Raw genomic sequence first — 13,522 nt, 5'->3', positions numbered from 1 at the left:
GGACAAAATGGTGGTGGCTAACCAACCGGACATAGTGGTGGTAGACAAACAGAAGAAGGCGGCCGTAGTGATCGATGTAGCGGTTCCGAATGACAGCAATATCAGGAAGAAGGAACACGAGAAGCTGGAGAAATACCAAGGGCTCAGAGAAGAGCTCGAGAGGATGTGGAGGGTGAAGGTAACGGTGGTCCCCGTGGTAATCGGAGCACTAGGTGCGGTGACTCCCAAGCTAGGCGAGTGGCTCCAGCAGATCCCGGGAACAACATCGGAAATCTCTGTCCAGAAGAGCGCAGTCCTGGGAACAGCTAAGATACTGCGCAGGACCCTCAAGCTCCCAGGCCTCTGGTAGAGGACCCGAGCTTGAAGGATAAACCGCCCGCAGGGGCGTGCTGGGTGTTTTTATATATATATATATATATATATATGTATATATATATATATATATATATATATATATATATATATATATATATATATATATATAAACAAAACACAAACACACATAACATATAATATAATTGCAAGGAGGTATTTCTGTAGTCTATTGATTACTAGATAAGGGGTGGGATTAAATAAGCTTATGCTTCTTCCTGCTCCTTTTTGAACATGACAGTTATTTGTAGATGTGGTTGCTCGTTTTCCTTTTGTTTTGCTTTGTTTGTTTGTCTCTTTTTAATTCTATGTGTTTGTACTTTTTCAACATGTTCAAAATAAAGATTCAATCAATCAATCAATCAATCAATCAATCAATCAATCAAACGTCGTAGCAGCTACCTCTGCTTACCACAAACACACTTCTCTGCTACGTTGTGCCTGTCAGTACCCACACAGCGGATATATGTGCGCAATACGTGGTTCTGGGAAATCAGGCGGTTAACTGTCAGAGGAAGTGAATTACCGACGTTTATGCAGAGAAGAAAGCAGCGATGCCTGAATCAACCGAGCACGTTGAGGGAGGAAATATGTCTCCCATTTCCCCCCTCAACGAGGACACTGAGGACGAGGACGTTGGGGGGGCAAATACGACTCCTATGTGTCCCCCCAACGAGGACGTTAAGGACGAGGATGTTGAGAGCGCAAAAACGACTTGTACTTGCCCGCCCAAAGTTCACCCCCTATTAGTTGTAGGTGCAGTTTGTCTAATTGTAGGTGCTCTAGTAGTTGGTCTACCAGCTTTTATCCTTTATTTGAAGGGTAAAAGTGAGTGTGTCAAGGAACCCAGTGCTGATTGCCCTTTTTCAAAAGCTGCTGTGGCCGCAGACTCCGAGAAATGTTCACGGATTGGACGGTGAGTAACATTTTAAACTTCTGACACATTTTTGTTTTTCACATTACACATAATATTACGCACCAAATGCAAACTTTAGCGCTAAAAACATCTTTGAGAATTACGCATGTATAATATTTATAAAATGTTTACAGTTACACAACAAAATATACCTTAAAATATGCTAAGCAAAAATTTTAAAAAAGCATCAAGGTAACAGTTTGACTGTTTAATTTTTCAACCTTTCCAGACGGTTTTCTTTGTACCCACTGTTGTTTACGTGTGTGTGTGTGTGTGTGTGTGTGTGTGTGATCAGATCCCATCATTAACTTCAAAGACCCGGATCTAAGACCTGTTTTGTTCCCAACTGAAAAATCAGTATTGTTACTGACATCGTCTGTACTGACAACATAGAGGCATATAGGGAATAATATCAGTACAATATCAGGGTAAAGCGTGTAGACATGCTGGTCCAACATGTGGATATCACACTTTGCCTCTCCTAATTTAAACGCATACTTGTGTTGCAGTAAGCTGCAGTACCAACAGTGATATTTTATTTCAAGCCAACATGAAAAGAAATTTTTAAAGATTTTTTTGCTGCAGATTGTGAAGAACAATGCATACTATTCAGTCAGTTAAACACTGGAATGTATCTGGAGTGTATCTTATTCGAATGATTAGTGGCATATGGGGTGGCTGTAGCTTAGGTAGTAGAGCGGGTCACCTCTTAACCGGTTGTTGGTTCGATCCCAGTCTGCATGCCAAATATCCTTGGGCGAGATACTAACCCCAGGTTGCTCTCCCATGCATCCATCGGAGTGTGAATGGTTTGGATGGTAGTTAGGTAGCACTGAAAACCTGGGTGAATGAACAAGTTGTATAAAGCCCTTTGCTAGTAGAAAAGCCATTTACTATATTACGAAAACATTTACATGTAAATGCATATCAGCTAACTAGCATAACCCTTGGTATCAACTTGTTTAGGTCACAATTCTAGTATCAAGTCTTCCCAGTCCCCTAAAGAATATCAGCTTACATTCACCATTTTTCTGATTCTGTCATTTCTTTTTTTAATTACTCAGCTTTTTCTCGTGTAGCGTTCAATTCAGTTAATTTAAACCTTGTAATCTTCAGTCTTATTTAAGCTTTTTTTGCTACAACTTTTAATATTTTTCTCAGTTTTTTTGTTTGAAACAGTATGTAATAATTTACTTCCACTTTTTTTTATCTGCAAACACAATGCTACTGTCTTTTCTGCATTTTCTGCATACAAATTTTAACTTTCTCACTAATGTATAAGTCTTTGGATCAAAATAAAGTTGGTCCTCCTTATTCACCTAAATTCAGTGCAGGTTCAGTGCAATTACCAAAACCTAACACAGGATTAAATCCTTTCACTTTTAAACTGCTGTTTAAATTGCGTTTCTACTGAAACTGAGCGCTCAAAATGCTTAGTTCCATCAGAGAGCTTTGTGGTCAGCTTCATCTGTCCAGCATCAAACCCTATGGAAAAAATCTTGTGTGTGATATTTGACATATTTAACTTGGTGGTTAAATACTGAAATGAGGACTCTTCTTTCTGTGATAGATGGTTAAATTGGAATTCATGCTCTTATTTCCTCCTACTTGGACGATTGCAACTGACTTTACACTGGTCTCAGTCAGTCCTCTCTGCCCTGTCTCCAGCTTGTCCACAGTCCTGATGCTAGGCTCCTCACAGACACCCGAAAAAGTGGATTTAGGATTTATACAATTTAAGACCCACCTGTTTGTCTGGAAATGATCACGTTATTTTAAAAAAAACAACGTTTTGTTTATCGAGTGTTTTTTTTCTTCCATTTTTATAGACAATAACATTTGAACATAAACAACAAAAGGAGGACCAACCAAACAAAAATAAATAAATCAGGGAGATTAGGCCATTTAGGTATAAGTTTGACATACACAAGGTTACAAGTTGAAAATTATGTACAACCTGGATACATATTATTACCAGAGATAATATAAAGGAATACCACAAGACTAGAGAGTAATTTCTCAGAAAGAAAATGTTTCCATTTCTTCAAGTATTGCTCACATTTTTCTGAGGACAGTCTCAAGGAGAAGGTTAGTCGCTCCATAACGTGAATTTCTTGTAGTATTTCTGTCCAGTCCGAAACAGTTGGAGGTTCCTTTTTCAACCACTTGTGTGTTATAGCTTTTTGGCTGACCACCTGAAATACCTGTAGCAGGTATCTGTCTTGTTTCTTCAGTCCAATTGGGATGTTGGCTAAGTAAAAGACACTGAAACTCCTCTCAAGATGTAACCCAGTTATCTGCTTGGTTCTTTAGACCACTTCTGTCCAGTAGGGGGCGATTTTAGGACATTCTCCAAAAATATGGAAGTGGCCTACTGAAGTTTATGGAGTTCTTTAAGCTTAGGGGTGATTAAAAAAACCTCAGAGTTTTGTTTCCAGGTGAACTCTCTCCATGGATCGGAGCTTGAAGTAGTGGCTGTGGTTTTACATATTTTAGACCAATCTTCTTCAGATGGATTTATTCCAGCCTCTTTCTCCCATCTGAGTTTAATGTAGGTGGTAGACAGTTTCCTTTCTGTCTGTAGTATTGAGTAGGTCATAGAGATTTGTTTTGTCAGTTTCCCTTTACATGCATTTATAAATATTTGCACTAATGGCTATTTCTCCTTGGACACAATATCTGTATTAAAATTATGTCTTAATTGGAGATATCTAAAGAAGGTTGTAACTGTCTGACATTTGTTGAAAGGTATCGACACCTTATTGAGATGATATTTTTCAGTATGCGGTAATACCAAAGTTTCACCAATATTTAAACCTACTATCAGTTTTTGCGGGGGTGAATTTTGTGTCATATGCTGGCCAGTGTAGTATTCTTGCATCACTTTCTTTTTTTTCTGCTCTTGACGAAGGCGGTCGCACTTTTCTCCTCTCCTCCTCTCCCTTAGCTTCCCTGCTTAGCCTCTTATGTCCTTGTCTAGTCTCGTGTATTACTTTTCCCTGGAACACTCTCTCACAGTCTGTTCTCTAAAACCTAAAAGAGGAATTATGGATTTGATCAACTGGTCCCTAAATGCAATTGACACCCCTTTCTCAACAAGATGTTTGGGCTCGGGTGAGCCTGAGTGCTGAAGATATCTACCTATTCGGAACCATGGTAACAGGGTTCTGGCTGATCGGAGCTGGCTTGGCCCTGACTTATCGAAGGATTAAGAAAGCGGAACGGGCTGTTCAAACCCCCACAAGGCTGCCCGCTGGGATTGGAACGATGGGAGAGGCGTGAGTTTCTCAAAATGGGCTCATTGAGTCAGCACGGATAAGATCTTGGAGAGGCTGACGGCTGCTGTGAATACTCAGAATAAGATCTCTGACTGCAGACTGGATACATCTCGGAAGGGCTAGCTCGGAATAACATCTCTGGGCGCAAATTGGATGACATCTCGGGGAGGCTCACTGCCGTGAGTTCTCAGAATCGGCTCCTTGATCACAAGAAATGGCAACATCACAGAACGCAAGTATGGTGAAGCTCGCGGCTCTCCAACGGGAGATTGAGAGACCAGTGTTGGACTGTAGAACTGCTTTGAAATTCATGTGAGCTGTTCGCACTAAAGTAAAAACCACCATCACTTCACGCGGATACCCCTTTGGCCCCAGCTGCAGTGGTCTCAAGGCTGGAGCTGAACAACACCCTGATAACGACTGTTGAGTCTGTTCTTTCCCATTCCATGCAAGGCCACCTGGGTTGGCTGGAAGACTGTTTACTTAGCTTGGCAGGGCGAAGGACACTGTCTCAGCTGAACTCTGGACACGCACACACATACATATACACTGATATGCACACACTCATCTCCCCTCCCTTTCCAAACGCCTTCGATGCTTATTCCCTTCCGATGCTGACGGGGATCAAGGAGACCAGCGCACAGGCTGCAGGCTGCAGGCTCGGATGTACTGTCTAATTCGGCTGTCTCTCACCCTTTACCCACTCCTGTTGCTTGTCATGTGTTTCTTTGGCGTATTAAGGGTTGTTTCATGATCTTTGTGCAGAGGTGGTTTTTTTCTGTTCTCAAACTGATCTCCCTGTTGGAGCTCAGTCTGGGGGGAGTTATTTTTTTTCTCCTTATCTTTCCTCATGTGGTGCATTTTCCATTGTTATACCTCTCTGACCTGTCTTTCCCATTTGATGTTTTGTGTAATGTATGTATGGTCGGAGGGTAAGATGACGCTGCCATTGCGTGCAATAGGTTGGTTAATTAGGTTAATTTGATTGTGGGACGTGATTGAGATTAAAATTCAGTGAACTGTGCGTCCCTAGCACATGCATCAACGAAGACAACACATCGTCGTGTTATTCAGTCATGGCAATTTAATTGTGGGACATTATAATTTTAATAAAGATTAAAATTTAATTGTGCACACATGATAACAATAACACTAAAGTGATAACAATGAACTGTTTCAGGGACATTCTTCAGAAAGGCGGCTCTGCAGTAGATGCTGCCATTGCTGCGCTGCTGTGCACCTCCATCATCAACCCACAGTGCGCAGGGATCGGAGGCGGGGTCATATTTACTGTGATGGACAGCTCTGGTAACAAAACACCCTTGCTCCTCTTAGCTCAGCCCTGCTGGGGAATAACATAATAATATGTCATCTTTTCAAAGGTAAAGTGAAAATCATCAACTCCAGAGAGACTGTCCCCAGAAATGTGAACTCTGACCTGCTTAAGTTGTGTCGTAAAACCACAGAGCAGACCACGGAGTGGCTACAAGGTGGGCTGTTTTTCTGCCATAATGCTAATATTTATAATGTTTTAGTCTAATCTGCTCTTGGACTCACCTTTATGCCACAGTTAATTTATTCTGTACAGGTGGCTGCTAATGCACACTGAGTCATTCCTCTTTCCTCAAGAAAGCAAAACAGAAATGATAAAAAAGAGAGCAAACCACTACAGAGGGTTTGGCCGTTGGCATTTATTAAAGACAGCGAGTCAGTTTCCTATATGACATCTGTCAGAGTAATCGAACATAAACACAATGAAACACATGCTAATTAGTTTCAGAAAAAGCCAGAGAGATTGGAGTAGTTAGATCTTTCTCCAAACAGGTCTTAACAGGTCTTTCTCCAAATCATGCACAAGATGTAACACAAAAATGTTAAAGCTGTAGTCAGTTATCTGTAGAGGTTTTTTTTTTTTTAATTCAGCACTTTAGTCTGCAAGACAAACTCAAGATATGAAGGATCATACCTTTGTTTTATCACCTGAGAGGGTTCTTGTCATCAAAGAAGCGAAGGAAAGAGACAGCATGACAGGTATCTCGTTAAAATGTCATCCTCCTCCTCACCTCAAACCTCATCTACTGAACAAAAGTCAGGACTCTAACACACTAAGGAGTGCATAAGCATTATTATTTAATTACTGTAAACAGACTGGACAATCAGCGCTTCCAACTCCAGGCAGTCAACAAACCAGCTAAAGTACAACAGCTGGTGATAAGCTAACATTAAAGCTTTCTTGCCAGAATGCTGTCCCATCTTTCCCATTTTCTGGTCTTCAATTAATGTAAATTCCTCCCCAAGACCAATCTTAACTCTCCTCACAAGTCCATCTTTATCAGTCATTGTTTCTAATTTGGCTAATCTCCACTCATTCTGTGGCAGATTATCTGTCTGTGGAGGTGAAGCTGGAAATGTTGTGAGATGCTAAAGTGGGGCCAGAGACACAGGCTGCTGTGGATGCACATGTCCCTGTCCCTTATGTTGCTGTCAGCAGAGTACAAATGACCTTCATGCATTACTCCCTGATTGTCTATAGTGTGTTGACTTTGAAGGGAAGCTGTGGATCCATATGTAGAATCAGCATAGTCTCTGTTAAGAAGTGTCTTTTGACAGCATTTGAGTATGGGATGGACAGCAATAAGAACTGGGAGTAGTTGGAGCAGTTCACTTGTGGCAGACATTAAAAAATAAAGAAATTAGACATTAGAATATGTGTGAGAAAGATGAATCAAGAAAAAAAAGGGGGCTACAGACACCATTTATTTATGGGGCCCAGAGTTCTGTGCTACACTCCTGCACACAGGCTGCATAAACAGTAAGAAAAGTAAATATAAGATATGCTAAATGCTTCTTTGATCCAGAAATAGTGTAAATATAGTGAAATAAACTTAAAATAACTGTAAGATGCAAAATGTTATTTATATGTATGTTAATTAGTTTATATGTTAGTTATTTACACCAAATTATAACAGACATCATCTCAGATTTAAAGGTCAGGACCTTACAGTTTACTTAAAACACGAGCAAATGTATGTGGGACTTTCCAGCACTGACTATCCATTATCTATCTAACCAGATAGCAGATGGATTGGGGTTCCTGGGGAAATTCGAGGTTATGAAGCGGCACACCGGCTTTATGGGAAGTTGCCGTGGGCCGACCTCTTTCAGCCGACCATCAAATTAGCCAGAGAAGGATTCCCTATTCCTTACTACCAAGGTCAACACATCCCACGCATTAATAATACGTCAATACGGAATGAAAAACACCCACAATGTGATTTCAAAAATACAAAGAGCAAACAATGAATGGTTCAGCTTTATTTCACTGTCTTTGTCTTTTAGGGAGTTATATTTAGATAAAAATGGGAACCTGCTTAAGACCGGTGATACTGTGAAATTTGAGAAACTGGCTGACACTTTGGAGACGATCGCAAACGAGGGACCAGATGTGTTTTACAACGGAACAATAGCAAAGAATTTAATCAGTGACATTCAGGATGCAGGTATTATCAGACGGGTTTCATCCTGCTCTCTTTCTGACCGTTTTCTATGTCTGCCAGGCACAATGTTCTAATTACAAATTAGAAAATTAATTGGCTCTATAAAAATCTGTCATCTCTCAAAGGCCACACTGTGATCTGTCTGGATCCATTCAAAGTCTTGATTATGAAATGCATTGTGTTCATTTTTGCTCAACAAAATCATTTGTTTCACTGGTTTTGCTCAGGAGGAAAACTCACACTGGAGGACTTGGCATTGTATCAAGCTAATGTGACTGATGCGTGGAATATTTCTTTGGAAGAGTACCGGATGTACTTCCCTCCGCCCCCTGCAGGGGGAGCCATACTCAGCCTCATCCTCAACATCATGAAAGGTTCCTGATTGTTGCTTCTAGCATGTAGAGTGTTTAATAAGGATCATTTTCTTATATGAAACAATCTTTACAAATGTGATACACTAAGAAATGGATGTTTTAAATAAAAAACAAACAATTATTTATATTTTCAGGATACAAAATGAATTCAGAACCTAACACGACTGATGAAAAGATTTTGTTTTATCACCGTTATATTGAAGCTTTAAAATTTGCCAATGGATTAAAGAAACATATCAGAGATCCAAACTTCAGCTCAGATAAAGTAAGTATCTCAAAATCCTACAGATTTGCACCTGCTTTATTGCATATAGTATGATTATATTTAAGTGACTAAATGGGTAAAAGGAGCAATACCACATCAGCCTCTGCTCTGCCTGAACCCACTGCTCCACCCCCGCCTGCAGCTCATCCACAAACCACATCCCACCACAGTCGGTTTATGCACACTGATAATGAGTTGTGGTCTGAAGTGTTGTTTTTTTGTTTTTGTTTTGTTTTTTGTAATATCTCTGAGCATTGCACAGTCGGACTTTGGGTTAATTTGCTGCGGTGAGATTGTGACTTTGTGTTAATGATCAGTTTATCAAGGGCATTTGCATATCACTACCGGTACTTACCCTCTTCTATAAGCTCTTATAGAAGCACTGAGGATGTACTTATTATTTTACTGCATAGAGTACTCTGAAAAAATGCTTTGTGTCTCAGCCTTTCCCAGTAACTCTGCATTTTTATTTCAGCACAATTCTGAGCAGTGATGTAACTTTTAAAACCTATAAGTATAAATAAATGTTTTTAAAGCAGATAAACCTAAATTACTTTTATATTTGTCTCAAAGTATTTTAGTATGTATTATTATTCATATTATGATTATTGTTAATTTTGTGTAATTCCGATGCTCTGTATTTCACACAGATGGCAAAGAATTTGACAGTGGATAGCTTTGCCAACCACATACGGAGCTTGATCAGCAGCAACAAGACTCACGATCCCCAGTATTACAGCAAAAACTCATATCTGGACAGCATCGGCACCACACATGTATCTGTGCTGGCTGAAGATGGATCTGCTGTGTCTGTCACCAGCAGCATCAATGATGAGTCCGTACCTGCATCATTCTGTTTCACTGTTAGAAACCAGCTGACTTTTCCACAACAGTGTCACAGGGTTTAGACCTAGTTCATTTAATGTTTACTCTTTACAGATTTGGGTCCAATGTCCTCTCTTCAAGCACTGGAATCATCCTCAACAACCACCTAAATGACTTCTGTGGTAGAGCTGATAACATCTTTCATGGTAAGGGATCAGCAGGATTCCTTCTAAATTTAATATTTAATAACAAATATTCTGGACCTCTGAGTTCTGATAGTACTAATTTGCAATTTTAATTCATCTTCTAAACTAATGTGTTAAGCGTGGTTAATATAACATATACTTGATAAATATGCATGTTTGTACATATTAGCGTGTCGCAACATAAGAAATTTGAAAGAAAATACAACAACACCTGGGGAAACTGCACACCATGAATTTTTAATCTAATAGTACCAAAAAAAGCACCACTGAGGAAATTTGCGGAGAAAATGTCATTTCATAATTCATTGTGGCGCATCATGTTTTGTTGATCATGAAAATGGTCAACAAAACTGCCAAACCAAAGCACATCAGGTAAATTTGAATTAAAATGGCATTTTTCATTTAATGTCATAGCCTGCTGAAATGTTTTGAATGTTTAAGAACAGGCACAGTTGAGCTCTGAGTGAACTTCTATAAACACAAATTACATAAACTCTCTAAATCTGTCCTCAGCTGGTCACAGCAGATGACTGCCCCTCTGTGAGCCTGTTGCTGTTGGAGGTTTCTTGCTGTTAAAAGGGAGTTTTTCCTTCCCACTGTCACCAAATAGGGGCTCATCTTATTGTTGGGTTTTGTCTCCATTGAAGTGGGTTAACCTTAGAGATGGGCCGATCTGATATTACGTATCGGTCCGATACTGACCTAAATTACTGAATCGGATATCGGAGAGAAATAAAAAATGTAATCCAATCCATTGAATATCACAAAAGCACCTCACAAAAATTGCGACATAGCGTAACCCAGCTTATAACCTTGTAGCACATCGGAGCAGTATGCGTCACGTGATAGAGTGGATGTAGCGTGCAGTACCGATCAGCAGTCTGGATGAGCAAAGTTTTGCCACAGGGCCAGGTAGGGCATGAACAGGGAGAGGGGGCACAAAGACATACTTTTCTTTCTTATTCTAATGTCTAGTTTAAAAAAAATTATCTGAATCTTACAACCAAAGTTTTCATCTGATGCAAAAATGTATAGAAATCCATTATTGTATATAGTAACTATTAAGCATCATGAGGTGGAGGGTGATTCCCTTTTATTATTTTTATTTATTTTTTTTGTTGGGAATTGGTAACCCTATTAGTTTGGTTCTTTAAAATTGCTGCTAAGTACTTTTTAACATATCAGAATAGGGAGGATGGTGTAGGTTCATGTTTATTAGATTGATCAGTTTTGCTGAACTATGAAATATTTCGGGTGCAGTGCATTTTTTGCACACAGGTATAACAGAATGGCTTTAGCTTGATTTCATCATTCCGAGATTCATGGAGACATTTTGGACTGTAGTTTTGTCCTGCTATTCAAGGTCTTTGTTGTATTTCTCAGGGGAGCGGCCTCCCTCCAATATGGCCCCTTCTGTGCTGAAGTCTCCGTCGAAGACGCTGGTGATTGGAGGGTCTGGTGCTGAAATGATTCCACCGGCAGTGGCCTCGGTATGTATGCATGGTACACACACAAAGGTGCCATTATATATTAAATAAAATAAATTGATACGGACTGATGCCCGTCTTTGCTGCATCATAGCAACAAGATTCTTCGACCTAATTTATCCTGTAATCATCACATTCTCACCTCATAGATTTATTTTTTCTCTCCAAGGCGCTCATGAACCACCTTTGGTTTAGAAAGAGTCTTAAGGAGGCAATTGATACTCTGGTTGTTCTTGTAGACTCTAAAAGTGAAGTAAAACCTGAACCCAAGCTTGAAAAGGTAATTTATTCAATGTATTTAAATGATAAATTAATAAGTTCTACTTCTCTTGTTCCATCTGAGTCTCTCTCCTCTTTGCCCTGCAGGATGTAGTTGATGGTCTTGAAGCTCTGGGACATAAAATAGCAAAATTCTACAACACAGTTAACGCTGTGGAAAAGGCGGGCAGCTGTATCTCTGCATGGTCTGATGAAAGGAAAAAAGGCAAAGCAGCTGGTTACTGAGACCAAGAATCAGTGATGTTAGTTATAGAGTATGGTCTTAAGGTTATGATAGCCAACCCGTTCTCACTCCCAAAGCGTAACATTTTACGCTAGGTGACAAATCGTCACCATATTACGTTTTCGGCTACCCACCACGTTCCTAAATGACGACCTCGGAAAAAGAGGAAATATGAGAACCGTCTGGACTGAACCTACACATGTTCGCTCTTTTTCTTCAAATCGCTTAGAAACACGCTATTTAACATCATTAAAGTCCTGGTTAAGGTCAGGAATAAGGTTATGGTCAGGGCTAGGGATAAGGTTAGGTTTAGGGCTGGAATACAGGGCTGGAACGTCTACTACCGCGGGAGCGTCATTGCACTGGATTCCAGCCATAACCCGCCGCGTACCATAAGAACGCCGAAGGTCTCCTTTCGCGTTCCTCAGGAACGCCGCGGGACGTGACAAAACGTCGACATGTTACGCCTCGGGAGTGAGAACGCTCTGTGATAGCAGAGCTGTTTGTTTTCATTTTTTCGAAATCTCTCAGTCAGAACATGGTGTATTATGTTTAAGTGGAAGCTAGCGAGCTAACGTCCTGCTAACTTCTAACTCTGTTAAATTTCATAAATTTAGACAGTTTGTAACTCTCAATGATGCCACAGTGATCGTTTGACTGTGGGACCCAGAAACGGTTAATGACATCAAACTTAAAGACCTGATAACTATTTCAAACTATTTACAGAACACCAATAGGAAAGGATGGTTTTGTTTTTTGTTTTTTAAATTTTTGCTGACAAGCAGAGGTGAAGTTTTTACTGTTTCTTCCCTCAGTAAACATAAACAACGATAGTATTCAGGAAAAAACATTAAATATATATTTATTTATCATGACTCTAGTTTTACATGGCCTATCAACACACTTTTAACACAAAAGTGAAGACTCAGGGTTGTCTTGGGTTGTTGCTATAGCATCTTAAATTGGTCATGTGATTGGTTTATTGTGGCTATTTTTCCTCAGCAAATCAGCAGCACTTTTGCGATTGTTTCGCCCTGAGGACAGCTTCAACTGTCTGAGTGTTGAAAAATAGTAACGCGTCCGCACCGCATTTTCTTGTTAGTAAGGGTAAAGTTTGTAATATTGAAAACATAATGTGATGATCAGATTATTTAAATCCCAAATTTAATGCAAAATAGTGCAAAGACAGCATTGTAAACTAGAATGTTTTTGAAAAATGTTAGGGATTTATATATCTGCCTCAATTTTATACGATCAATATGACGTTTTAAATATTTGTTCACCATAAATCATAGAATATAAAAAAACAAGGACACAGCTTTCAGGTTGAAATGTGAAGCCTATGACGATGTTTCTTCAACCTGCATCAGGCCAGCAGGAAGAGACTGACTGCAGAAATCTTTGGTTATATAAAAGATTGTTGGAAAATGAGCTACAGACTTCATGTTCCATTCCACCAGTAAACAATTCATATTTTCAAGTCTCATCAAATTTATGTTTACTTTGTAAATTTTAGCCCACTGAATTGTCCAGAAGTGAGAGAAAGTAAGGTCCACTTTATGGCAGCCCTAAGTTATCTATCAATTGATTTGTAGTATAAACAAAACCAAAAACATTAGGAGTCCTACTACACAAGTGCAGTTACTAGGGATGGGTACCGGTGTCCGGTGGTCTGACATAAACGGTAGTAACCAGACCGAAAAGCAGCGCACATGTCGGTGCTTTATTTCGGTGCTTTTTTTTTTCGATTCGAGCCAATCATTTTACGTTTCCGAGAATGGTAGGCGGGGCCAGGTACGT

General features: G+C 39.8%; 1 protein-coding gene and 1 long non-coding RNA gene across 2 annotated transcripts; both read left to right on the top strand.

Annotated features, from left to right (window-relative positions):
* The first annotated feature begins 5,953 nt into the window (after positions 1–5,953).
* On the top strand, positions 5,954–8,702 carry LOC146656923 (uncharacterized). The gene is made up of 4 exons (XR_014914192.1): positions 5,954–6,056; positions 7,640–8,066; positions 8,291–8,437; positions 8,572–8,702. It is a non-coding gene; the product is annotated as an uncharacterized LOC146656923 (long non-coding RNA).
* A 650-nt stretch (positions 8,703–9,352) lies between these two features.
* LOC146656922 (glutathione hydrolase 5 proenzyme-like) lies at positions 9,353–11,724 on the top strand. The gene is made up of 5 exons (XM_085426764.1): positions 9,353–9,537; positions 9,642–9,733; positions 11,117–11,223; positions 11,390–11,500; positions 11,587–11,724. Exons 1-5 carry the CDS (start codon positions 9,353–9,355, stop codon positions 11,722–11,724), a joined length of 633 nt encoding a protein of 210 aa, XP_085282890.1.
* The last annotated feature ends 1,798 nt before the right edge of the window (positions 11,725–13,522 follow it).

Source organism: Rhamphochromis longiceps, linkage group LG12 (genome assembly GCF_057381845.1).
Source record: "Rhamphochromis longiceps isolate RC_006_pf linkage group LG12, R_longiceps_female_GT1.1, whole genome shotgun sequence".
In the NCBI taxonomy this organism is placed as follows: Eukaryota; Metazoa; Chordata; class Actinopteri; order Cichliformes; family Cichlidae; genus Rhamphochromis; species Rhamphochromis longiceps.
This window is presented reverse-complemented; position numbering and strand designations above follow the sequence as displayed.

Coding starts and splice junctions, on each gene's coding strand:
- LOC146656922 (XM_085426764.1), top strand. CDS start 9,353: ATGGCAAAGAATTTGACAGTGGATAGCTTTGCCAACCACATACGGAGC. Junction 11,224..11,389: donor TTCCACCGGCAGTGGCCTCG/GTATGTATGCAT, acceptor TTTCTCTCCAAG/GCGCTCATGAACCACCTTTG. Junction 11,501..11,586: donor CTGAACCCAAGCTTGAAAAG/GTAATTTATTCA, acceptor TTTGCCCTGCAG/GATGTAGTTGATGGTCTTGA.